The sequence below is a fragment of the Tauraco erythrolophus genome, chromosome 2 (genome assembly GCF_009769465.1).
Source record: "Tauraco erythrolophus isolate bTauEry1 chromosome 2, bTauEry1.pri, whole genome shotgun sequence".
Lineage (NCBI taxonomy): Eukaryota > Metazoa > Chordata > Aves > Musophagiformes > Musophagidae > Tauraco > Tauraco erythrolophus.
This window is the reverse complement of record NC_141466.1, coordinates 20,963,808-20,990,249: the sequence shown is the minus strand read 5'-3', so window position 1 is coordinate 20,990,249 and position 26,442 is coordinate 20,963,808. Positions and strand designations below refer to the sequence as shown.

At 45.2% G+C, this 26,442-nt stretch overlaps 1 protein-coding gene across 1 annotated transcript in view; it reads left to right on the top strand.

Annotated features, from left to right (window-relative positions):
- SOBP (sine oculis binding protein homolog) overlaps window positions 1–26,195 on the top strand; it is a 99,670-nt gene extending 73,475 nt beyond the window's left edge. Inside the window, exon 6 of the mRNA XM_086608136.1 lies at window positions 24,243–26,195. Within this exon, the coding sequence (XP_086464262.1) occupies window positions 24,243–26,195 (1,953 nt within the window). The remainder of the gene's footprint in view (window positions 1–24,242) is intronic.
- Window positions 26,196–26,442: the final 247 nt, after the last annotated feature.

Genomic DNA, 26,442 nt, shown 5'->3' with positions numbered 1-26,442 from the left:
TTACCATTAACTTTTTGAGTCACATCTAGTCAATGAGAGAGAAAAAAAGATCCCTACCAGCATTCATAATAAATCTGCCTGTTGGTACTGAGTGTTTTAACTGCACCAGGCATCGAGCTGGAAGGCAGTAAACGCGCATTGGGATCGCACAAGGTTGTGGGGATCCCGGGGCCGGTCTGGACTGAGCACACTCTTCACCTGTAGATGAGAGGAAACCTCGTCAAATCACATCCAGGCGTAATTTGGCTGGCTCGGTTCGAATCAAACCAAACTCTGGAACTTATCCCTATGCAGCGGCTCTAAGTCTTTGCATAGCAACTAAGCCCTGTTGCTGTTGTGTTGGGGTGTTTTTTGAAGGCTAGAAAGAACAAAATTTACTATGTAATGGCAGAAGGGCTTTGGTTGTGCGAGAGGATACAGTCACCAATGCTCTCTTATTAATGCATAACAAATGAAACCAAGGAGAGACTCTTAATCTGCATAATGAAGTCTGACAGATTCTAAATTGGTGATTTAGTCAACTAAAGGGTCCAAAAATGCTCCGTGGAAGTGAGCTTTTGATGGCTCCGTAAGTCAAACGGGGGATGATATCTGTCAACGTTTTTATAAATGTTGTCTTGCACAGTGTGATTTTGATGTGCTGTTGTCTCTCTCTCTGGGAAGAAGCGTCTGCTTCCCTACGCGAAGTTTTTTGTTCATGCTTTCATTTGCAGACTGAGGTCTTTCAGGTGGGTGTACGTGCAGAGTAACGTGCAGCAATGTCTTGAGCACCGCTGTTCTTTACAAGCAGGCTCCATTTTGCTCATAGCAATCTGAATTATTTCTGTGCTGTACCCCTCACACCAAACTAGCATTAGCTGCTTCAGTGAAACCTTCAACGTGTCAGAGGTTACTTCTCTTTTTAAGGACCGTGCATGTCTCCTTGTGCTTGATACCCCTCAGGATAACACTCCTGTGGGATTCAGGTGGTCAAATGTTGTTCTCATTGCACTTCCAGTTGAGGCAATGGATGTTTCAGTCTGAGCTTCAGCTGGGTCCACGTTTCACTCTGGTTTTCACCTGTGTCACGTTTCTTCCCAGTTCCATGGCACCCTTTGATTTAGGGCACGGTTCGGTTCATGTCCCTGAGCTGTGGCATCTCAGTATTGACATCCAGGCTGAGATCTCTGTCTAGGTCCCATTGATAGCTAGCAGAGTTCGGCAAGCACTTCTAGAGCATGATTTACTCAAAATAATTAAGTGCCGATTTAGGATTGGTTAAACCACCTTTAGATGTGCCTATATCTGTTTGTTAACTAGATAATTACCTTCCATGTGACACCTATGTTTTCAATAGCTACAGTCATCAGCAGAACTGCATATTTCTGCATCTGTCCATCTTTAAGCTTGCATGTAGAGCCATTCAATTCAAGGAGAGGAACTGCTTGTATGCTTGAAGTTGAGTATCTGCTCACTTTGTCTTTGTGACATCACTTTAGATGTCTGGTCCCCAGTTTTGAAATGGGGATGCTGTTATTTAATTGCGCTTGTGTGCAATTTGAGATTGAGATTAAAATGTTAGAAGTGCGAAACGATATCTATTATTTAACACTGTGTTATAATCCAAGTAGCTAACAACAGCACCCTTGGTATTTGCAGAGAAGTTCATTTATTATGAATTATTATCTGACACGATAGGAGAAAACAGGTTCCAAGGTTTACTTTTAGATACTTAAAAACAATTTGACTGCCCACGCAATGCATAGTAACTGAAGCAAGCAGAGCAGTGAGTGTGGATCCCACAAAGTGATCAAAGCACACATGTGTACAGCGTTCTCAAATTCTGCTCAATGCACAGCTTTGTTTATGCTCCCAACCAAAATGCAATTCTGTGCTTTTTTTTTTGATCAGTGCCTGAGCAATTGATTAAAAATGTTTTAAATAGAGAAAGAAACACAATTAGAGTCTAGAGCTTTACAATAAAATACAATATTCAGTTGTACAGGCTAGTTAAATATGAGTCCTAAAATACCTGTCAGTCAGCTTTAAATTGTGTAGGTTTGTGTGTCTGGTGGGTGATATTTCATTCAGCTGCAAAACTTCATTTCTAGCTGCAAAAATTTGTTTCGAGCTGTATTCCCCACAAGAAGCTGTAACTCTTTGCATGTCACTTTCCTAATTGAGCAATAAACTCTGTATTGTACTAATACTTTTATTATGAGGAATAAACACGCTTCTTCTAGACAGGCAGAGGAGTAATTGACCACCTGTGGCCAGTCCTGAATGAACCTTACTGCACATTCCACTGAAATTAACATTTCCTTAGTCAAGACAGGAAACAGTCGTTTTCTGAGAGATTTTTTTTGTGGTTAGGAAGCTAACACACCCCATATATTTCCACTTTCTAACAACATGGATTCCTGGCTGGCAAGGGAAAGGCTCTCGGTGCTCACTCCGTACTCACCCTCTCTCTGTCTTCGGGATTCAAACAGCAGCTTCATTTGTTAAACATGTTAAGCAAAGGACCAGATTCTGGCTCAAACCAGGGATGCCCTTACGTCACTCTGGCACCAGGAAGAAGTCTCAAAAGGGTGCTGTGCATGTAAGGTACTCCCGTGGCCCCTTTCTTCTGCTGCCAGAGTGGTGCAAAGGAGTCTCAAGCGGGTGAGAATCTGGCCCAAACGTAGGTTTATGTAATGCCGGAAGATAGCACTGGGATGTTGTGCCGGTGGATCGTGTTACAGCGCTGGCCCATCACCAAGGCATAAGGGCTGGAGGATGCTGGAAACTAAAATATTACAGAGCTGAGAGATTCACTCAGTAGAGAGAAACAGTAAATGCTTCTCTTATCAGTTGGTTTTTCACTATTTGTTTTAATAAATCTCTGGACCGTATCTCACGCGAATTGCCGGATCCTTCAGGATCCGGTCTCTTCTTTAAATTGAAGTGCAGAGTGCCATCAAGAAAAGCACGCCGGTGAGACTCCACTCACACCATGCCCCTGTCAGAGCATGTGCCCTGGGAGGAGCACGTCCTCCGCAGGAGCACGCACACCCTTACAGGCACAGGGCTGTGCAGGGCCTGGAAAATGTGTCCAGTCTTCTCTCACACATATCCTATTCCTACCTTTCGGGAGATCACAGGAAGCTGTGTTGAGCAAGTGCTTTTCTCCCCCATGGGTGTGCTCAGTGTATTGCCACAGGGGTCTGTGCTGTCACCCTTCTTCATCACCACACCATCGTGCATTACTGAGAGGTTATAGCTGATGTGCTTGAGCAGCCCGGCAGTCCAGCTTAGATCCCTTTTTCCACAGCGACAAACTCGGGCCGAAAGTCTCCCCAGCAGCGAGGCACGGCCAAGGCCTGGATTGGTGCAAGCTGTCCAAGGTTTGAACCAGATTAGCTCGAGATCACTGTGGTCGGTGAAAGGACATAACCAGAGGGCTGTCTGCTGACATTACCCCTACATAAATGCAGATATTTGCCTTTGTTGTTATCAGAATCCTTCCTTGGGGACCTCGCTGAAACCTCAGCTGCCCTAAGTCACCACACAGCAGCAGTGACAGAAATGGTGGCTTCTTTCCATCCAGGAGCAGAGGGCTTTTCTCTCCAACGCCGGCCTGGTGAGATGCGTCCCTTTGGTGTCCCCCGAGCTGCTGTCCCTCTGTGGCCGCCGCACGCTCAGCCAGGAGGGTAGGGACCGACCGGACCGCAGCAGCCTCCTTGGGTGAGCTGCAGTACCGTGCTTGCACGCTTGGAAAGCAGGCTCTGCTCGCCTCCATCGAATTTACTGTCAATCCCACCGCTGTTTGCCTCCAGCTCAGCTGAGTCAGTGTGAGTGCTGGGAGGAGGCCCGTCATGTAAACGAGTTTGGCCCGCTTTCCCCTCCCTGTGCTGTTAGAAAAACCCGCTAAAAGCAAATCTGGATTAATACAGTGGAGAAAATAGCTCTGCTGTAAAAACATCGAGGGTTGTCACTAGTGCAGGTACAATCGCGAGCAAAGTGGAAATGTCTTTTTGAATTTCCGCAGACTGACGGGGCGCTGCAGTTCGTGGTCTGTGCTGGCTGTCTGCAGGGTCCTAGGTGCCAAGCTAGCAAAATCCTGCGTGGCCTGGGAAATCTGCCTTTATTTCAGAGCCACTTTTTGAATGTCAGACTGGTGCACATTGATAACCACGGTGCACTGCCATAGCTGGAGTGTCACGGAGGTAGCCACATCCCTGGTGTGCAAAGCCCTAGTCCTGCTCAAAATCCATCTGGATGAATGCACGTACCCATGCCAGAGGTATGAGCTGCTGCAGGCATGGGCACCTCCCTGTGCCCTCAGGGTTAGAAAACTGCAAAGAGGGCAAATCCAAAATAGACTGGACCTTGTTGATCCTCCAGGAGCTCTGCGCAGGCTCTGTCTTAGAAAGGGGTTTGGAGGGTACCTGGATAGCAGCACTCAGAGGGAATCAGGATTGTTTAGATTTCACATTGTATGTTTTCTCACTGCTGCTTGTTTCCTGGGTGGGGTTTGCTCCTTTTATAGCTGTAAACACAGCACTCTGGTGTGGCTCTGGGAGGAGCCTGACTCAGAGCAGGTCACCCTGAATTTGAGACAAGTGCTTCATCTGCGTATATATGCAGTGAAAAGCTAGAATTGGAAAAGATCTAATAGTTCCTCCAGCCGGTGCTTCGTTTCTAAAGTATATCAGTAACGTGCTGTAGGCTGGAGGAGGAAGAGAAAGGGGCCCAGGGAGGTGGTTGAGTCCCCATCCCTGGATGTGTTTAAGAAAAGGGTGGATGAACTACTTAGGGATATGGTTAATGGGGGATTAGGAACGGTTGGACTGGATGATCTCTAAGGTCTTCTCTAACCTAGAAATCTATGAATCTATGAAAATCTGCTCACTTTTCTGTAAATGGAGACACAGTGAGTGTTTGTGATCTGGTCTAAGAGAAGCTGCTCCACAGTCTCAACATCGTGTGCTCCCTTTACACAACCTCACTCCGGTGCAGACGTTGGGGGCATTTTGAAACTATGCCTGGCACTCCTGCCTGTAAGCATGAAAGAGAAAGAGAGCGAGGAGAGAGAAAAGGGCATAGACTTTTGGTGAGGATAGGGACGAGATTTCAGTTTTTGTGACACCATGCGAACCCTGTGTGGTTAGTATCTTCCTAAGCACGATATAACCCTAGAGGTTGGAGGAAACAGTAATGGTTAGAGATGGGGTGGAGGGAGCAAAAAACTACCTGCAGATGTGGCATCTGAAAAAATCCAGAGACAACTATTTTTAGCAAAATTGCAACAGTGATAGATGCCACAGGGCTGCTGTCACTAAAATCTGGCTATAAGCAACATATTCATATTTAAACAGGTCAGCTTTGCACATTGAAATGAGCAACACACTGTCTCTGTGCTTGTTTGTTTGTTGTGCAGAAGCCATCAGCTTCACCTCCGTATCCCTTCACTGTGGTGGTGATGCAGAGTCAGGATGATGGATCGGCTGTCTATCTAGCTTATCTGCAAGGCCACAAAACATTTATATTTTATAGGGCGTGATAGGCTAGTTCTCATGCAACAGTGGAAAATAGGAATTCGGGGCTGCCCTTGCAGAAGTACCATCTCCGGCACAACATTGCCATTCCAGTAAGCTCACTTGGCACAGTTTGTACAGCTAAGCGCATCCACTGGGAAACCTAACACTGGGATGCACATGAATAAAATCACACAATATCAGGAGAGAAGCAAGCATCAGAGAAGCTTTTGAACGCAGGGGGCAAACCAGCAAGGATGAGTTCTGCAGTTTCTCTCCAGCTTAGAGGGGGCCTGTGTCACCTCTGGTAAAAGGCCCTCGCTTACACCAGCATCGTACTTGGCCAATTATCTTATTTAAAGGATCTCCTTATATTTAGGTCTTGAAAAGGGTCAACAGCAGAGCACGGCTGGGCAGGTTTTTTGAAGCTACAGGACTGGAAGCTTTGCTTCTAGCATCATTAGAAAATAATTGCTTGCGAATGTCCAGGGATTCGAATCTACATGTTGGAGCTCTGAAAAGGAGGGCAGGAAGGTTTTAAACATTATTGAAACAGCTGCTGCTAACGTTACACTCGCTGCAGACGCTGAGCAGGGAGAGAGCGGAGCGCAGCAGGGGGCACGGCTGCTGCGCCTCACTGCCTGGGTTACCCTGCGCTGGGAGCCTGCCTGGGTACCCTTGGGCTGCTCCTCTTGTGATGGGCCCCAGCACGAGCACGCTCCTCCATCCAGAATTCGTGTACAAGCTGGTGCGTGTGTGTTGAAAGCTGCCAGTGAGCAGGGATCGTCCCTGTGGCACTCCAGCTAAGCTGTTTTCACCTAAGTGTATCTGCTGTTATTCCATATTTATTTTTATCCTTTGTTTTTGGTTTTCTGCTCTTTGCAACTTTTTTCCTCAGGTCTCTCTTTGCCTTCTGAATATGTGTCTTTCTCCATTTAATTGTGTTCTTCCCCAGTTCCATGATAAATCACTTCACTTGTTTTTGACATCCTCACTTGTTTTCAAAGTTCCCATAGATTTGGCTCCTCAGTTCTGTTAGCTGTAGAAGCCCCCTTCCCTAAAACGTTGTAAGGCTCAGATGTAATAAATGTGAGTTTTAGCATCTAAAAACCTGGTATTAGATGAGTCTGTAATGAGGCGTCTGTTCACTCCTCAGCTCTGTTTGCAGATATTCCCTGTGACCGTGGCCAGTCACTTTATCTCTCTTTGTCTCTGCTCCCCGTTTATGAAATGGGCATAATGGCACTTCCGAGCTCTCTGTGTGTGCATTGTGACGATGGGTTGCCTCTGCTTGCCTTGCCTTTGCCTCATACCTTTTGTCTGCGCAATCGTCAGCTGGGATAAAGCGCCGCTGAGCCAGGGCAGCTGCGGTCAGCGCGAAGCTCACGCTCCGCCACCTTGCTGTGTCCGAGTAGCACTGATAGCAGAGAGCCGGCTCTGTTACCGTTTGCATAGCAGTCCCGTGTGCTTTGAGGAGCTTCCTATGCTATCGGAGAATAGCGACAGAGAAGTTTCCAGGGCAGGGTACTCGGGAGTACGGCGGGTGGTTATTGCAGGACAAAGAGATAAATGGTTCCTTTGAGGGTCCTTAGCAGAAAATGCGGGGCCCTTGGAAGTATCAGAAGGAGGGAGGGAGGCAAGGCATCGCTCTGTTTGTAAAACTCATCTCCAGTTTTCATCCCTGTTGTCCAGCCTCTTTCCCTCACCTTCCCCACTTTAGTTCTGTGACAATAATGAAACAAAGGAATGTGAGGTAAAGGCATCCCTAAGGCAGTAGGGCTAATAGCATGTTCTCTCTCACATACCTGCTTCTGAACGCTAATGTCATTTAATTATTAAGATGTTGCAAGTGAAGGTGCCCACACACAGGTTCAATATGGGTGTAATTATTAGAGGTGGAATAACAATTAAGCACACACCAAAAGCAAGTGGTGTAGTTTTGATTTGTCATCTGATTTACTACCATTTACCTGACAGCACCGCCCAAGTCAGGAGAAGAGAACCAGCCCTTTGTACGTAAAGCTTGCTCTTAAATATACACTTCACAAGAAAGTAGCGACTGACATAAAACCTTTGTTTTAAAAATACAACTGGAGTGTAGTTTAGAAGCATTCCCTCCATCCTCAGGTGAGGAACATGAGGGAGGTATGACTTTTGGTAGGCAGATGGACATCTCCAAAAGAAAGCACTGTATACAGTATCATTCACATACATACTACATGTCAAAAAGCCTTCAGCGAAAATCCAAATCATGCAGGGAGGAAAACCCAGTCTGCAACTGGTGTGCTGGCCAAGTCAGCTAAGATCTGCAGGCTTGGGCTGCGGTAGCTGGGGCACATTGTCTGCCTACCAGCAAATTACTGGGGTTTTCAATTTTTAGGTATCTTGTAGCATGGCATTCTTCAATTCTAGTCAGTCAGCATTGCCTTTTGGGATGACAAACATGATGTTGGTGGAGTATCCCACCTTGTTGTGCAGCCTGGGCACATTTATAGTGTTCTTCTGCTCTCCTAGCCTGTAAAGAAAGAGTCCTTCTTTGAATACTGTGCACTGCTCACCATGCAAGCAGCTCATTATCCCAGGCATTTCAAGACTAATTTGTAGGACATTTGGTTAATTTGCATAAGCCATCCAGTACACAGAAGATGTCTCCACAATAAAGTAATATGCCAAAATCGGGATTTGTGTGAAAACACGAATGTGGGGGGTGGGGGCATTTTTAAGAAGCTGTCATTAGCACTGATCTCTAAACGAATACCTCTGATAAAAAGTCACAGAATCTGTCTCTCCACCTACTGTATGTGAAGCTCCCATATAATTTTCTGCTTTGAATCTTGCACGTCTTTTTATTAAGATGGGTTTTGATCCTTAAAACAGCCTTGAAATATGAATATGCGGTGCTGTTGGCTTTGTCTAAAAAGGAAACAAAATCCCCCAAACTGAATCCAAATTGAGGGCTGCGCGTTCAGCCATCGCTGCGAGGAGCCTCACGCATCCGCTGCTCTTATTATTACCTTGACACCAGAAACAGGAGGGCCTGTAATCCTTGAAACAGCTGACATCTGAAGCGCTGGTTCTTCCTGTGCTTTGAGTTAGTCGGTCCTTCATCTCCGTGCCTGGCATGCAAGCCTGGCTTTCACTGAAACCTGACCTCGTGGTCCCTTCTTCTGCAGCCCTGTTTGTCTTCTGCTGTTCAGAAATGTGCAGCTTCTGTCCTCAGGACTCTGAATTAGAGCTGCACGGGTCAAAGGAGCAAACAGGAGAGTTGTCGTTATTGGGTCCAATGCCTACCCTTGATTTAGATGTCCTTGTTGTTTTGGGTTTTTTTAATAACGATTACAAAATAAGAATGTTGCAAGAAATTTTTTCAGCGAACCTTTCCCCTGCAAGGTGACACAGCCTTGCCGTGATCTCTAACACACAACTGCTTCACCTATGGGTACAGATGTGTTCGCTCCCTTCCTTGCAAAGCCAGCCTGGGATTTGAAAGTCAAGTTGGTTTCTTTCTTCTCTCTCTAATATGTCTTCTGCCATTATGAGGCCTCTGAAGAGCACATTAAGTCCATATTTACCCCTGTGCAATCTAATTAACTTCCAGAATAACTGTGCAGGTGTAACTGAGATCTCAGTTTGAAGGCAGCTTTGCTCCACTTGTTATAATTGAAGAAACTGTTTGGCCAGCAGCATTTCTATTAGTAGTAATGCTGTTTGAGAGGGAAATAACTTAGTTGGACTTTCAGACTGAATTTGTAGGAATGCCAGCTAGAATTGCATAAGTGAATGCATATATATCTGCTTACTTGTAAATAGGAGCTAACTGGAGCTGGAAGTCACATGTACAATAAACATGTAATCCTGATGCCATTGCTACAAATTCATTTCCCAGGGCAGAGCTACAGTTTCAAGAGCCTGTTTCAGTGTTTTACTCTTTCAAAGGTTTGAACAGTGTTGGTTGTTCACTTTGGTGCATCACGCGTAGTTCCAGTTAGGTGAAACCTGCTGGGTATTTAATGACTTGTTCAGCTTGAACCAGAAGTTACTCAGTTATATCTGTTACTCTAGCTTTTGAGATTAGTATTTCAATTGCAGGAAGTTGTGGGTTTTTTCATCAAACTGTACAGGTTACATGGAACTGACAGCAATAGCTTGAACACAGTGAATATGTTCAATAGAAACAATACATGCAGTTTTTTGGTTTACTGTCTTCCAACTTGAATCACTTTTTGTTATTCTAAGATAGATGTTAGGAGCATGTTTTCTTCCTCTGGGGATTTACAGTTTCTCTTAGTGTTTTGATTACTTGTGAATAATTTGATAGAAAACCCCTTACACATGTGCCTGTGATGTACAGCGTCTAGCTTGGATTTGGATTTTGACTGATCCCTCATAGCTGTAAGTTACTGTATGCAACAAAAAACATTTGTAATGCTGTCAGACAGGAAAAATCTCTCTTCTGCAACTTGACTCAAATTTGTTATGTGTGTAGCTCCACGAAGTTCAATAGATGTAAATACAGATTAATTATTTAAAAAGTAATAGGAAGGAATGAGCTTCCAAACATGTAGTGTTGAATTATTTAAAACCTATAATGGAATTTCAACCCTCGCGCATACCTCGGATCTCTTCGCTGGGCTTGGACAAGTGCCTGAGGTTAACTGGCATGTCCCCACCTCCCAGTCATCTCCCCTCCTGTGTCACAGGGTGATAAATGTTCCTGGTAGATGTGAAGAACAGTCAATATTCTCAGTCATGTCTACTAGTGAATACTTACACTTAACTCTGTCTTCCTTTCCCTCGCTACTGTGTTGCATCCTGCAATAAGCCGTGACATATAACGTTTTGTATGATGTTTACGAGATGTGTATGAGTGCACAAGTGTGTGCAGGTCTGTACCTAGCCGCAGAGGACCAAATCCTAAAGTCTGGGCTTGGGCAAAGCCCCCATGATTGCTGATCCTGCAGAGTGGAAAGAGCCCCATAGTAATGTTTGATGGTGGTAGTTCAAGGCACCCGTTATATGTGATTAATTCTACTGAATGTTGTACACACATGTAGGACAACTTGATTCCCATTTCAAAAAACTCATGCTTTAAGTAGGCTAGTCAGATAAGGGGAAGCCTTCTCCCCATTTTAAAAGGAGGATCAAAGATACAGACTGAAAATATAGAAGCCTCCCAGCTTTGAGACCTGTCTGAGCTTACCTTCCCTTCACTCCCTCTGCAATGGATGGAGAGAGAGAGCTCTGCTGGGACCAGTTCAGAGCCTTAGTTAGGTTCCTGCCTTGTTCCACCCTCCTGAGATGCCTACTTCTGTCCACAGACCTGAGCTGGGCAATCAAAGTAAATACCTAAAATTTGGCTGTCTGGATTATTTCACTGCCTACCCTTCCCCTTGTCCAAAGTTACTCAGGAATTTCGTGTTTGCAGGGAATGACTGATGCCGTATCAGCACCCTAGCTGCACTGCCTTCCTTCTTTTACTGCTGTAAGTCACTGGATGAGGAGCACTTGACTTGGGGTAGATGTTAAAATAAATCTAAAGAAAAGCACTTAAAAGAAAAGCAAATACTTCAGTTGCATTGAATAAATGCAAAGTTAGGAGTCTTTGTATGTGCTGACTACTGGTCTCCATTTGCCAGCCAGATCTCAACTGGTTAGATGAGGAATATTTCCAGTGGTGCTCTACCCTGTGAAACTGTCAGAAGGAGTTTTCTGGAAAGACCTAGGGAAGGGAAAGAGCTGGAGAAAGCAAGACAGAGTTAGTCCTCTTTGAGGAGGAGTCTAAAGAGCATAGCCCTCTTGAGAGCCTTGCTTGTGATTGATACACTTGCAGAGTGAGGGTTTAAATACGTTGATTTCTTTTGTCCTGGCGTGCAGCTTCCACATAGCTGCTTTGTCGCGCACATCATGCAGTGAGAAAATCATCTGCGTGATCTTGTAAGGATGAAAGGATTTGCCATGATGCATTTGCATAATAAAATCTATGCAGTCGCAGTGTGCATCATACGTACAGGCAAGGAATGAGTGCCATCTACAGTAACACAATGCGTTACTGAAGGGTCCTCCGTAGTTGTGTTCTTTACCGAATAGCGCATCTGATGCCTTCTGCTCAAATGTACCCTCCTTGGTGAGAAATTAATACTTTGTGCCAAATTCAGCTCTCAGTTACATGGCTCAAATCGAAAAAACAACACTAGCTTCAGTGGAGTTATCCCAGATTCATCCCGGGGTTACTAAGAATAGATTTGATTTATGTAAATAGCTGGGTGTCAGGGATGCTCCAGTGCTAAACACTTTCTAAACAGAGGAGTAAGTAAGACCTTTTCATTTGAATAGGAAAGACCGAGTGGGACTTTTTTTTTTCCATATCCATACCCTGTGTTGAAAGAGGTAGGTGTAAATCACCAAGGAAGAAGGTGCATTTTCCGTTCCTTGAGAACCAGCAAATGTTTTGGGCCTGACAAGAGCATCATAGCGGGCAGCGAGGTATGTGAAGGGCTGACCCTCCGTCCCTCAGGTGTCAGTTGTGAGTAGAGCTGCTTGGTGCCCACCACCCTCGTAGCCGGCAGGTCCTGTCAGAAGAAGCCTGGCTCCATGGCGGGAACGTTCTTAGTAAAACAAGAGGGGCATTAGCAGAAGAAAAGGAAGTTTTCACACGCATTAGTTCACCATATGTTTGGCTCTAGGCTGCAGTTTCAGACTTTTATAACTCCTCATTTATTATTTTTAAGGCTAAAATCCTGGAAAACAGTGGTTTAAGATATCTAGGAACCATAATAGTCATGGTAAATCCTACCTACCAGAGACAGAGTAATTTTTCTTTTTTTTTCCTTTTTTCTTTCTTCTGTTCTGTTTTTCCCTTTCTCATCTCCTCCCCTCCCCTCACTATTTGGAGGTGTGCAGACTGTTGCGTTCCCCATCTCTTCTTTCCCCTGGCCCTTATTTCAGTCTTACCTGCTCCATATGGGAGTGCCCAAAAGTGAGCCTAACAGTTGCTCAGAATAAGCCTTTCTCCACTGGTGATTTTGTGCTAGTAGAAGGGGAAAGAGGAGCTGGGTCTGTACCAACAGACAACTCTGGGTTTCAGCCAGGATCAGTGCCTCGCAGCAAGAGAAACCAGAGGGACGCAGAATGCTTCCTCTGTGCGAGGCCGAGCAATTTCCCTCTCTTGGCTTCGTCTTCTCCAGCCCCGCAACTCCAGAGGAAACAGGAAAATGAATTCCACTCTCCATGCCCAATCTGCAAGAGATGTGACACGTCTCGATCCTGGGCTGAAACTGATGTGACACACTTTTCCTTGATCCAAGCAGATTTTGGATCTGGCCCAGGGCTGTTCTAATCAAATGTGGTTTCCAGAGAGAGGGCTGTTCTTCAAACTGAACGTATTCTGGGACGTGGGGTGGTGCGTACCATTACCAGCGGCGAAACCAGCAATTCTCAAAGTGTGAATCACACGCAGTCAAATCTGGAACAGTTTTGACTCCCTTCAAAGCTCTATAGACTAAAACCCAGCAATGTTCCTCTTGGAAAGTTTGGGGGTTTTTTCATCCATTTTTACTAACAGTCAAGTCAATCTTTCCTTAATCAAGTCAATCTTTCCCTAATGTTATTTTTCCAAGTAAGCAGCTGATGCAGTTCCTCAAGGATTTTATATGTTTGGGAAAGGTGAGGAAATGTGTGTGGGGGGTCTGTCCCAGGTAGACTGTGAGACCCAGCCAGTTCTGCTGCAGCCCACACTATGGCAATGTGTATGTTAGAGCACGTGGCGTAATGGGTCCTGTTATATTATTGGATGATAAAGATTAGCATGTAATAATAAAGGCTGAAGATCCCTGACCTATATAGATAGGTGGAAAAAAAACCATATATATATATATATATATTCCAAAGCACTCAGAGACTTCTATTCTGTAAGCTTCTTGCTTGTGCAAGCATAAATCAGAAGAAACAACACAAAATCTCTGAGGTTATGCCACTGTAAAATGGCATAGGTGAGAGAAAGAATTGGACTTAGAACCATTCATTACAGGTAAATAAAGATTTCTCAAGGTTTCAGATTGCATTCCTACTTGCTATTCTACGGACTAATGATATTTCAAATCTGGATTACAGTAATATTCTCTAGACCCAGTAATATTACATTTAAGTCTGAGTGATTTAATGGCTGTTCAGTGGTGATTTCGGTCCAGGTGAAGTGGTATTGGCCTCCAGCAATGCCTTAGGCTAAAAGCGTCATGTGTTAGCAAAAAACATTAACCTGCTCCTCAAACCTCCTCATTATTACATTTATAGTCCTGTCAGCCAACCTATGAGCCACTGGAAACATAATGGAGGGGATTTTATTGTTATTTTTATATTCTCTTGAATATTAAAAAGAAAATATATTGGAGAAAAAATACATATAAGATATTACTAGATATAAATTCTAGACAGATGAGCCACATGGGTTATTTTCCATCTCGCAATGTTACTTTGCTATACGACCAGAATAAAGTGCGTTCAGAATAAAAGGGTGCACATGTTTATTCAGGTGCTGAATAAAAAAGTGAATTAATTACATAATATAAACGTTCGTTTGGCTTCTGAAGCTATCTGCAGACTTGACAGGATGAGATTGTCAAGGACGAAGATTTCTCATGTGGAGAGATTTTGGTCACTCAGTAAGTGAGATACTATTTGAGCCTAGTAAAGCACCCCTCTCCTCTTTTACCTTTGAGTTTTCCTGTGCTTAACAGCATCAATAATTCTCAAAAGAATTTGCTAGAAACATTTACAGTGTTAATTGTTCTCCATTTCCCTTTCTTTTTCTGATGGCTGGGGCTGGATGCAGGGAGTGCTGCAAAGCCTGGCATGTACAGGCTCTCTTTCCTCAGCACGCTGGTTGACAGCTGCTCTGCAGAAGAAACCTTCTGTGGCTGATGTTTGGTCCTGTTCTCGTGAGGAGCAGGGTGTCTGCAGCCCCTGCATAGGATCGAGGAGCTTGTGGCATATCAGCAGTGCTGGCCCTCTTGTCTGTCCCCTGAAGAGGGTCTAGCAGTGGTGAGTCCCCGTGGCTTGGGCACCTCAGGGATGGAGAACCTCCTCTGCTGCCTCCTGTAGCTGAGCATGTGAAAATGTAAACTGTGCAGAAGGTTCTCTAAGGACATGGAGGTAAATGTCCCCATGAGGAAATAAATGCGTTTCCACTCCCTGAGGGAGAGGAAGGAGGGGGATTTCCTAGTTAGATCTTCCACAGCTGCCCCAAAGAGGTGGCAGGCACTGGACACTGTGAGAAAGTACTTCTAAGCCCCAGAAATGTTTTTCCAGCTGCTAGCTTTGTGTTCTTTCTTTTGGTTTCCCAAATGTTCAAAGCTGACAGTTCTTGTTCTGTTCTCAAGGTGTTTACAACACTTCTCACTGCCGATACTTTGCACGGCTTTAGCAGCAGCAGTTTGGAGATGTACTTTCATGTCATCTTTAGGAAGAAGGGAAGCTCTCACCGTGGCACTAACAGCTTAAGGATCATAAAGCAAAACCTCCTGTTGCGGAAAGGCACGTGCTGTAGTTGCACCGAGACTCCCAGCTTCACTTACTCGATGTAGTTCTTGCTACTGGCTACTCAGTTTTTCCCCAGATTATTTCAGGACCAGAGGGATTTGAGAATGCGCATCATGGGAAGTCTTGGCCTGGAAATCAAGTATCAGAGATCAAGGTGACCAGCTCCCACATAACACGAATCAAATTGCTTGCCTGACCAGCAAATATGTCTGTGCCTCTGGTCTGCCAAGCTGGCTGCTCCCACTGCCACCCACAAGCTAAGGACCATGAGGAGCCTGGTGGAGACACTCAGTTGACTCCACAGATTCCTACCCTCGAATTAGGCTCATCAAGAAGGAGGCTACAAACACACTTGAATGGTCTCCTGTCAGACCAGGTTGAATCTGGAAGAGGAACCGCCTCCTGGCCTTTTTTGTGTGGGCACACCACCGTGCAAATATTGGGCTACTGCTTGCAGATCTGTGGCAGCCATCTGATGAGCTTGAGGCTTGATGGGAGCTTGAGAGTTGAGCCTGGGACTCAGTGACTTGAGCTGGGGTTTTCTCTGCCCCGCAGTCTCTTCCATGACATAGTTATGCTCAAAGGTGGACGGATTCGCGGTGGAATGAGGTTCCTCAGGGCCCGCGTTACCCCTGGAAAGGGCATTCAGGCTTAGGTGTTCTTCAGGCATTTCTGAAATGTGAGTCTTGGTGAGGTGGATTGTCTGACCTGCTGAGGGCATTTAACCCCCCACCTCTCTCTCCTGCTCTTGCCCTGCTTTTATCTTCTGCATCATATTAATTTTATTTAGGACTTCTGTCGCTGCTGGAGTGGTGGTCTTAGCCAGTACTGAAACAGCACTGCGGATGTGCCCTGTTAATCTGCTCTTGTAAGGTACAAGTGCAAAAACATCACTTAAGGATTTCAAGATTTAAATGCTGTTATTGTCCCATTCTGTGTTATTTCAGCCAGGAAGGTTTCTGGGGAGAAGAACTTCCCTCTTGGCAAGCCCCACCTCGCGCTGCATTCATTTTCCCTGAAGTTTTGCCCACCATATTGTGGGCTTCTCCAGTGGTTTCAGATCCAAAGTCCCTCCTGTGGTTTCAAAGCCTCAGACTGAAGTTGAAAACACGGAGCTCAGCTGTTTATATACAAAATCAAATATGTAGCCACTCTGATGAAACAAGACCCAACCTGGAATTCTACTGGGCATTAGCATAGCTTACATTCATTGCTTTTGGCTGGGAACATTAAAAAGCCCCCCCAACACAAAGGAATGTGAGGGCTTTGAAAAGACCGTGTTTTAAATACCACAGATGACAACTGCAATGATTCAAAAAATGAAATCAATTTATCATTAGCCATTAATTACCAAATAGCTCTATTTTGTCCTTATGCTTCATGTAGCTTACACTTTGGCATAATTAGGATGAAAAATGGAGACAGAGTGGGTCTTGCATTTAAATGACATAAAGTCAGTATTCGCTCCTCAAAGAACTATGGTAAAGAATTTTCAAGAGGACAAGAAGTTTAGGAGGGTTATGTCAGGGAAAAAAGGAAAAGCAAGCTTTGGTCTCTTTTAAACAGAAAGAAACTTGTTACAGGACAGTTTTAAGTTGTAGGAAACTGCAGTGTTCTGTTTTGTCAACTGTTTTTGCACAAAGCTCCAAACATTGTAAAAATCAGTTTTCCTTCACACCTAGCATCACTACGAGCTATATTGTAACCACATTCACAGTGTGTGAGAGCCTGCCTCGGGGTTCCTTCGCAGCAGGTTTCAGCTGGAATGATTTTTTTTTTTTTATAATAATCACTCCATTCAAATGGAACAATCATTATCAAAAATTATCATGAGCCGTCTTGGACAGAAAAATGCTGCCACAATAAACATGCTGAATGTCTTACAATGTGTGCATCGAAAATGGTGATGGAGGCTGGATAACTGCTTAGAGCCACGCTTTGGATTATGCCTGTTACTGGTATTGTTTGGCATTTGATAGTGGAAGAGCATCAATTCCCAGTCACGACAGCTGAGGCGGGGGCTTGGTCACAGTCGTCTTGAAAGTAGATGCTGTGAACTGCCCTCCCACTTTGGGGACAGTCTGCATCCCTGCCAGGGACCCCCAGGCCAAAGCCCCCTGCCTCACAGGCTGGCATGCAGCAGCTGCGGTGCTGGGCACGCAGACCCCTGCGTATTCCACTCAGGCACCAGCCATGCCCTGGGCTACCCAGTCCCTCTCCGGAGGAAGCCTGAGCAGGTCCAGGGTGGGCATTTTGGAGGAGGATCTGGTAGGGAAACGCGGGACACCTTAGTGAGCGACAGCTGGTTGTGCGGCTTCTGGCGAGGCTACAGCCACTCCATCACCTGGTGCAGGGTGCTGGCAGCTGAGTACGTTTTGTGATAACAACAGCATTAGGGTAAACAAAAAAGCGGGGGGATTCAGCACTGCAGGTGGGATCTGTGAGGGGATTTGTTTAGATATCATCATTACCTTTTAGATGACCTGCTCCAAAGAGGAGCCTTGGTGATAGATAAATGGAGGAAAGCAGGGAGGGAGCAGACTGCCACATTGCCCAGCAAGCTAGTTGTAGATGCCTCATCCCTGGAAGTGTTCAAGGCCAGATTGGATGAGGCGTTGAGCAACCTGGTGTAGTTGAGGGTGCCCCTGCCCATGGCAGGGGGATTGGAACTAGATGATCGTCGAAGTCCCTTCCAACCCAAACCATTCTATGATTCTATGATTCTATAAGCTGGGGGAGCTGGCAAGGACAGCTGAGAGAGGTTTCACACTCCTTTGCCTATTAAAGATAGTTAGGCAAGTAGTCCTTCAGGACACACAGGTCTGGGTTTCTTTCCTTCTGATACACTGAATTTTCCCCTGGTGTCCTGCTGGGAGTGCCCCACAGCCTTGCGCAGGGGCCCGGGTGGCAAGGTGCCTCGGTGCCCATGCTGCAGCGGCTGCTGGGCGATCCGCAAAGGCTCTGACTGAGCAGTGTGTACGAGCACTAGTTGTGACTCATTTGGCTGTTTACTAGAAACCTCTGTCAGTGCGTTTCAAGCCACTTCCTAATTTCTAGATTGCTGGCGTGTCCAATGTTTGACAGGCTTCAAAAAACTTGAGCTGGTGTGTGAGGTTCTCACTTGACTGCGAGGCAGGAACGCATGCAGGGGGAGAGAGGTTGTCTCCTCGCCTTGCGGCTTTTGGGATGGGGTGGGAGCCTCTGCCGCCACACCTCGCACATCCTGGGTGGGTGACAGGGTAGGAAACTGCAGGGAAGGACATGGGACACAGTCTGGGCTAAAAGGAAAGGCAACCAGGGCCAGAATGGGATATAGGAAACGTGCAGTGGCGTCCGTGAAGCTAGAACATACGCCTGAGCCTATATGAAGAGACAGCAGTTGGATACCACAGTGGGAAAAAGGAGTAGAAACTGCTCAGCGAAGTTGAGTACATGGATTTTATGCCAGGAAGCAAGGCTCTGATAATCTTCAGCCCCGTGTTTTGGCATCTTTGATAAGAACCTTGTCCTTGGGATGCGATGCAGCCCTCCCTTGGGCAAGGTGTCCCACGATGGCATTCTCCTGAGCAAGGAGAGGACCTTCATTAGTCACCCTCTCGTTCTGGAGAAGCTGGAAAGGGACGGTCATTGCCGCTCTCTGTCTCTGCCGCTCTCTCTCGCTAAGCTTTACCAAGGAGCCGATACTATTCCGAAGTGCCATGTGTAAGGCACAGGCTCTTTCATCACAGCTGTGGTGTTTGCACGTTACTCGTTCCTGGTTTCTCTCAGGCTGGTGTAAATGCCTCCGCAGCCAAATTTTAGCAAATGTATTTCTTCATGAAGTAGTGTCTGATACTAGATTGTCATTCGGAGGTTAGTAGTGGGCTGCACTAATGGATGAACTTTGTGCCTGCATTTGACAGACGATTAAAGTATTAATTACCCCATGCCTAAAGCCCGAGCATGGCCCTTTTGTGCGCAGTGAGATGCCTGTGTTGTGCTCACAGGACAACCTCGTGGCCACATCTGGACTCCGCTTTGGATGTTTTTATCAAAATAAAGATACAGATGCCATCAGGAATGGCTTTTTTCCCCTCTTTGTAGTAGAGAAATCTGAGCATTACAGGATCCTTCAGTCCTGGCTTCCTCCGTATTCCCGTATCAGGCACGAGTAGTGTTTCTGCTGATGCAGTGTCTTCTCAGTCGTCTCCTAGTGTAGATTGCCGCGTGTTTCGCAGGAGAGCGGATGAATGATATCAAGTCATTGAGCTTATAAGTAGCACACTGGCAACCCGCCACTAAAATATAAATACATTAAATGTACTGAAGGAAATGTTCATTCTGTTGTTTAGCGTTGGACATGCCCCAGTTAGGTAAATTTAATCTTCTTGAGGGTTGTTGCGTTACAGCTGAACGAGATAGGCCGTTATCTTATTACCGATCTTTCTGTCATTCAGGGTTTGCCTTCTGGCATTCGCAGCGTGAAGTGTGCTTGCCCAAGAGCAGTCCAAGGAGTATTTTCCAAGGGAGATGAAGGTGCGTAAGGGATCTGTTCGCACCTTGCAAGGTCTGACCCTTTATCTCAGAAACGTTCATGCTCCTTGTCAGGCACACCACTACTGGTCCCACCTCCTTTTGGGTAGAAACGTACAAAAAGGTTGCTTCACCTATGTTTCTTAGGAAATGTCTGAAACTCAGCTTCGCGGCATTTATTTTTTTTCCCATGTATTTTTGCCGCAGTTCCTTCGGAAGTCCCCGGCTGTGCCTCTGCTCCTGTTGAGGTCAGGGGCAAGGCTCCCGCCGACCCCAGAGTGAGCAGATGCTGACGTTAAGAGTCAAACCTAAAGCCGATTGATTGCATTAAAGAGGCATCTCTTCATTGTTTTCCACGGGTGCTGGGTCAGGCCCTCCAAACGTGATCCCACAGCATTAACTCTTGCGACTAATCCCACTGAAACCCTGGGAGGTGCTCCCATGCGTAAGCACTACCACATCCAATGCGCAGGGTTAACAAGTGCTCTGCAACAGCTTAGCTCATCTCTTGGTTGTGTGGTGAAGGGAAAGGATGAGGCAGGAAAAAGGAAGCAGAAGGAATAAATGAACAGAGAGATTTTGAGCTGGTTGTGAAGAACGATGATGTTCTGTACGGAATGCAAGTACTTATTAAAATAAGACATTGGCTGTGTATTTTACGGATAAGAAAATGTTATTTTATTGAACGGAAAGATATATATGTTTCACCTATCACATCTGAACTAATCAGTGTAGGCTTTTAGAAGAAACCTGTAATTACTCTGAGCACGTCATTAGTTAGATGTAAAATGAATGATATTGCTCCATTTTATTACCTCTAGTGATATAGCCATTTGTATCATAAATTCATTGACCTCATCTTAAATGATCAATCCTGTAAGACAGACTTGATTCATTAATTCTTAAGTGACATTTTTTCTCCTCCAGTAATTTTCTCCTCATTGTAGGGACTGTTTTTCTGCCTTTTAGTAAGGTATTGTAAGGTGTCGTATTACCTGCGTATAACATGCACATTTTATGCTTGTATCTTAAATAAGCAGCATAGACTGATATATGCTTATATAAATAGATAGATAGGTAGATAGATAGATAGATAGATAGATAGATAGATAGATAGATAGATAGATAGAAAGAAAGAGGGAAAGAAAATAATGAAATACATGGATGTAGTAGGTAGACATTTCTCACCGATGTTAACTTAAACACTTTGAGATATTGCATAAAATCAATGAGATAATTATTAGATATTTGGTCTGTCCAGCATGTGCAGAGGAACAGAATCACTGGCTTTAATTTTTGTGGGTTTAATTAATTTTATCTAGTGATAAAATATACAAAATGGTCTGTGATCAATAGGTGAGGCAGGCAGACTTCAGAGTTTCTTGTACCCCAGTGAATTATTGAAAATGGGAGAGATCAGTAGAGAATTTCTAAGCAGAATTTCTAAATATTTTACTGAGGAAGAAAAAATATTTGATTAGCTAGGAGTGACAAAGGAGCCCACTTGCGATAAATAAATCAATACAGCAGTAAAACAACAAAGTATTTCAGTGAATTTTTCAACTGATAACTGATAAAATTAAATTATTAGAAAATATCCCACAAGTTTTTCAGGGGCTGTATTTTTCTTTCAGTCTGTTTAATTAAAGTCACTGAGGGGGCTCTTCCTAGAAAGATAAGGAGGCTGGGTTTACCCTCTGATATTTCTCAGGTGCTCCTTTGGCAGCAGGCTTGTAAGTTGGTTTGCTTCCTTTGCCCCAAAGGAAGGACAAGTCTTAGCTGCACTTAGTCCTTAGTCCCAGGACTAAATGAGGGAAGCAGCTGCATCTGGTGTCCTGCCCCATCCCTTACAGCAGCCTCCTCCAGGGCTGGTCTCCTCCTTGTCCTTCCTCTGCAAGCAGACACTGTTTTGGAGGGTGATGGGTCAGGGTGGGCTTCGTCCTTCCCCTGGCCTTTCCTGGGAGCCGGCTGGGAGCTCCTGGTACCTCTTCGTGCAGCTCTTGGGTTACATGTGGAGACCCCCTGCCTCTTTGCACAGCCCCTGGGGCAAGACCATACCCCACAAGAGGCAGAAGGAGCACAGTGGTTTATGTCCTGATTCCATACATGCAAAAAGATAGCGTTTTGTGGCTACAGCAGTGAGCTGTTGAACAAAAATGTCTTTAAGGTAAATTCAGCAGCTTTACTGAGTTAAATAGTACTTTATTAACTCGCGGCATAGACTCACAAATTCCCCTTTTGTCTGCTTGGAAAACAGTGGTGAATCAGACAATTTCAGGAGGTCAGTTCTAAGGTGCTTCCATCAGATCATCCTGTGTTGACTTGCCAGGTGGGTGGCAAAACCCATACGCATGCCAAATACTCGGGATGGTTCAGTGCCCACCACCACGTGTTTACACTATTTGTGGCAAGGGGTTCTCCAGCTCCGGTGCTGTCTGCGACAGCTGCTGAGGGAGAGCCGATGCCTGGTAAAACCCAGGAGGCTCTTGGAAGTGGGAGTGCCCCCACTTTGCCTTCCTCTGTGCACTCCTGCTTCCCATCTGCCCTACACTTTGAGGGGGATGCACACGCCGTGGCAGCAGAGGCATTTATTTAAACTCTTCTGTGCATTTGGCAGCCTTTATGTCCACGTTTTTTAGGGCGCTGCATCATCTGTGTGTGTTCAGTGCAGGGCTGGCCCTGTTTGTAACGCACCAGGAAATTGTCTTCCTTGCATGGGGCATCATGCTGGAAATACGCCCATCCTAATGCTGTGTGCGTCGAGCGGCACCAGCACCCTCCCTGCTTTATCCTACATGGCGCCGTGTCTGTGTGTCTGAGGAAAAAATCTGGGTCCTGCATCCCCAGACTCCAGGGGCGACTAAATAGTTGCTACTTCTCAAGTAATTATTTAGCTTGATTTAAATATTGGGATAAAAAATACGTGGTGGAGAAGAGGGAGTGTGTGCATGAGTGTGTGAGTGGGGAGTGGAGACAGGAGAGGGAATCAAATAGCGACCAGACCGGATACCAAAAGGTTGCAGAGTTAAAATAAACAGGCTAATAGCCATAGCATATAGGAGATGTGTGTGTGTGTGTGTGTGTACATGTACATACATATATATAAAAGATATATTACTGAAAACTCAAAAATGTCACCACTGTTTACATTAAAGGAAAGCTGAGAGTTAAATGAGATGGGTAATCAGATGCCCGACATATGTTGTTTGGAATTGTTTATATGGCCAATAGTTATTAAAATTAATTATCCTTTTAATGCAGTCTTTTCACAATCGTATTCTTTATTTTTTTCTTTTTTGTATAAAAGATATAGTCATTTCAAAACAAGTTAATATGGGCTATTTGGAAAAGGCAGAACAAATGATACTAGGATGTGTTCTGACGTGGTCATAGGCTCAACATGCTGATAGAAAGCACCAAAAATCTCTGTCAACGGAGTATTTTGAGAACTAATGTAAATGACAAATATGGGGTTTTTGTGTGTGTAAAATTCTGTCAAAAAAGTACGGCACTGAAAAATCTGACATCTGTTTATCTGTTTATAGCTATGGCAAGATTACTCATATTAATTCTTGTTTGAAATGCCATATGAAGGAAAGGCATTTGTGCAAACAAGAGTCATATTTGAATTGTAGATCATGTCTTCACCATCTGTGAGAGCTGTTGGTGTTGCAAAATTAATGTGTTAATGAAATCACAATAATTTCTCTGAAGTAATGGATTCTGAAGCCTAGAATGACTATTTTTTGAACTTTGGTGTCTAGTGGTTTACAACTGGGAAAACCTTTCACAGCTTAATTAGTTCTGCAGCCTTACTTTAAAAAAAAATTGGCTATGCCTGCACCACACCAATAGTAACACAGAAAAGGATTAAATGGAAAGCAGAGAAACAAAACAAAAATGAGCCTGCAATGCAAACTTTTTGCCGTAGTATTTCAAAAGTTGCTAAATAGGCCCTTGCTTGCCAAGAAGTTTTATTCAAAGTGACTCGTACTCAGGAGTGGGCAAACAGCTCAGGAAATAATTCCAGCTTGCCGAAACATCACAAATTGGAACTATTCGAACCTCACACAAATGTCCTGGCTATTTCCAAGTTTCTCCTTGGAATGAAGGGCAAAGGATGAGAGATGCTTTTTGCTTCCTGATGCCTTTTTAGAATACCACACCCTTTCCAACGTACTATTTGATACCCTTAGTAGAATACTGAATGTTACAGTGTGCTGCAGTTTAGCAGAAATTATTTGCATTCATTTCCAGCAACTTTCTAACTCCTTTTCTAGTTATCATACTTCTTGTGTAGCATGGCATCTCAGGTGGTGCAGGTGTGCTTAAATTACCACTGAGGAGTAATCACGGCCATACTCATACCGATTTTGTATATAGTTACATATGCGTGTTATAACAGTTTATGCCACCTGAGAATTCTTCTCTGTAGTATGGGTTTAAGATATATGATGTACTGTATAAGGTAGAAATGAGATCGTGGGAGCCAGAAAAGGAAGTGGCATTCAATTCACCAATATTTTGGAGCAAAAAAAAAAAAAAAAAGCGCATAGTTTTCATAAACGTAACTCTTTTTTTTTCTGCTAGAAAAATAATGTGAATATTTAGAAAGCAACTGAAAAATTACTTTTAAAATAACACTATGAAGAGAAGATTGCTTTGCTTACCTGATTTGATTTTATTACTGTGTTGTAGGTATGTGACTGGTGTAAGCACATAAGACACACAAAAGAGTATCTGGATTTTGGGGACGGGGAAAGAAGGCTTCAGTTCTGCAGTGCAAAATGTCTCAATCAGTACAAAATGGACATTTTCTACAAAGAGACACAGGCCAATCTTCCAGCTGGACTGTGCAGTACATTACATCCTCCAGTCGAAAATAAAGCAGAAGGCACTGGGGTGCAGCTGCTGACTCCAGATTCTTGGAATATACCGCTAGCAGATGCTCGGAGAAAAGCCCCATCCCCAGCGTCTGCAGCTGGCCAAATTCAAGGTCCTGGACCATCAGCGTCTACCACTGCCTCTCCGTCTGACACTGCCAACTGCTCTGTCACTAAAATCCCCACGCCAGTTCCCAAACCTATTCCCATCAGTGAGAATCCAAATATTCCACCAGTTTCTGTCCAGCCACCTGCTAGCATTGTGCCTCCAATTGGTGTCCCACCTCGCAGTCCTCCCATGGTGATGACAAACCGTGGGCCAGTTCCTCTGCCCATATTCATGGAACAGCAAATTATGCAGCAAATCCGTCCACCATTTATTCGTGGGCCGCCTCACCATGCTTCAAATCCCAACAGCCCTCTGTCAAATCCAATGATTCCTGGAATCGGTCCTCCGCCAGGTGGTCCCAGAAATATGGGTCCCACCTCTAGCCCCATGCACAGGCCGATGCTTTCCCCTCATATCCATCCCCCCACAACACCTACCATGCCTGGGAATCCTCCAGGCTTGTTGCCACCTCCTCCTCCCGGAGCTCCTTTGCCCAGTCTTCCCTTTCCCCCTGTCAGCATGATGCCAAATGGTCCTATGCCTATGCCGCAGATGATGAACTTTGGATTGCCATCCCTTGCCCCGCTGGTGCCACCCCCGACTCTACTAGTGCCATATCCTGTCATTGTCCCTTTGCCTGTCCCCATCCCCATTCCCATCCCCATCCCTCATATTAACGACTCCAAACCCCCCAACGGCTTCTCCAGCAACGGCGAAAGCTTCATTCCGAGTACCTCCAGTGAGACGCCTGGGGCAAAGCCAACCAATAGCTCTTCGTCCCCTCGAGAGTCAAAGCAAGGATCGTCTAAATCCTCTGACTCGTCACCGAGCTGCTCAGGCCAGTCCCTAAATCAAGCTCAAGTGCTTCAGGAGCACAGTAAAAATGAAGTTGTTGACTTGACTGTCAGACCTAGTAGTCCAGTGAACAGTAAATTTGGTTTCCCCAGTGTGCTACAGGGTCCACAGGACGGTGTGATAGACCTAACAGTAGGCCACCGGTCTAGGCTGCACAATGTTATCCACAGGGCCTTACACGCCCAAGTGAAAGTTGAACGTGAAACTAACAGTGTTGTAAATTTGGCTTTTGGTAGCTCAGACAAAAGGAACTGCAGCGACTGCAGGGACAACTGCAGCCCAGTTGACTCAAAAACGTTACCATGCAGTGACGGAGCTCACTGCTGTCCCGTCTCCTTGGCCTCCGGCACGCCGGGACTGGAAGCTGGTGCAGCGGTGTGCAATGTCATTGTGAATGGCATGAAGAGCACAGAGGGTTCCAAGAACCCGGAGCCGCCGCAGGAGCCGAAAAAAACCCAGCCCCCGGAGGAGCTGGCGGTGAGCGAGCTGGAGTCCGTTAAGGAGAACAACTGCGCATCAAACTGCCACCTCGAGGGAGATGCTGGCAAGAAGACTGGGGAGGAGTCCCTTGCCGGGGGAGACAAGCAGGACCCGAACCTTAACAATCCAGCAGATGAGGACCATGCGTATGCTTTGCGGATGCTGCCCAAGACAGGTTGCGTGATCCAGCCTGTGCCAAAACCAGCAGAAAAGACTGCTATCGCGCCGTGCATTATCTCTACACCAATACTCAGCACAGGGCCAGAGGATCTGGAGCCACCATTGAAAAGGAGGTGTCTCCGAATTCGAAATCAGAATAAGTAAAGGTTTGTGTAATCACTACTGCCTTCTGTGTGAGTAGAACGAGTATTTTCAGGTACGAGGTCAAGCTCGCGTGGCCTTTGTGAAACAAAAAGATACAGATTCTGATTTATCAGCACTTTCAGAAAACTACTGATATTTATGTTTTAATATTGTTCTTTGTGTTGTATTGCATCTGTACTTGTCAGTACTCCATCCATCAGCAGCCTCATTACATTTTTTGCTCACAGAACATTTCGTGATGGTGCTG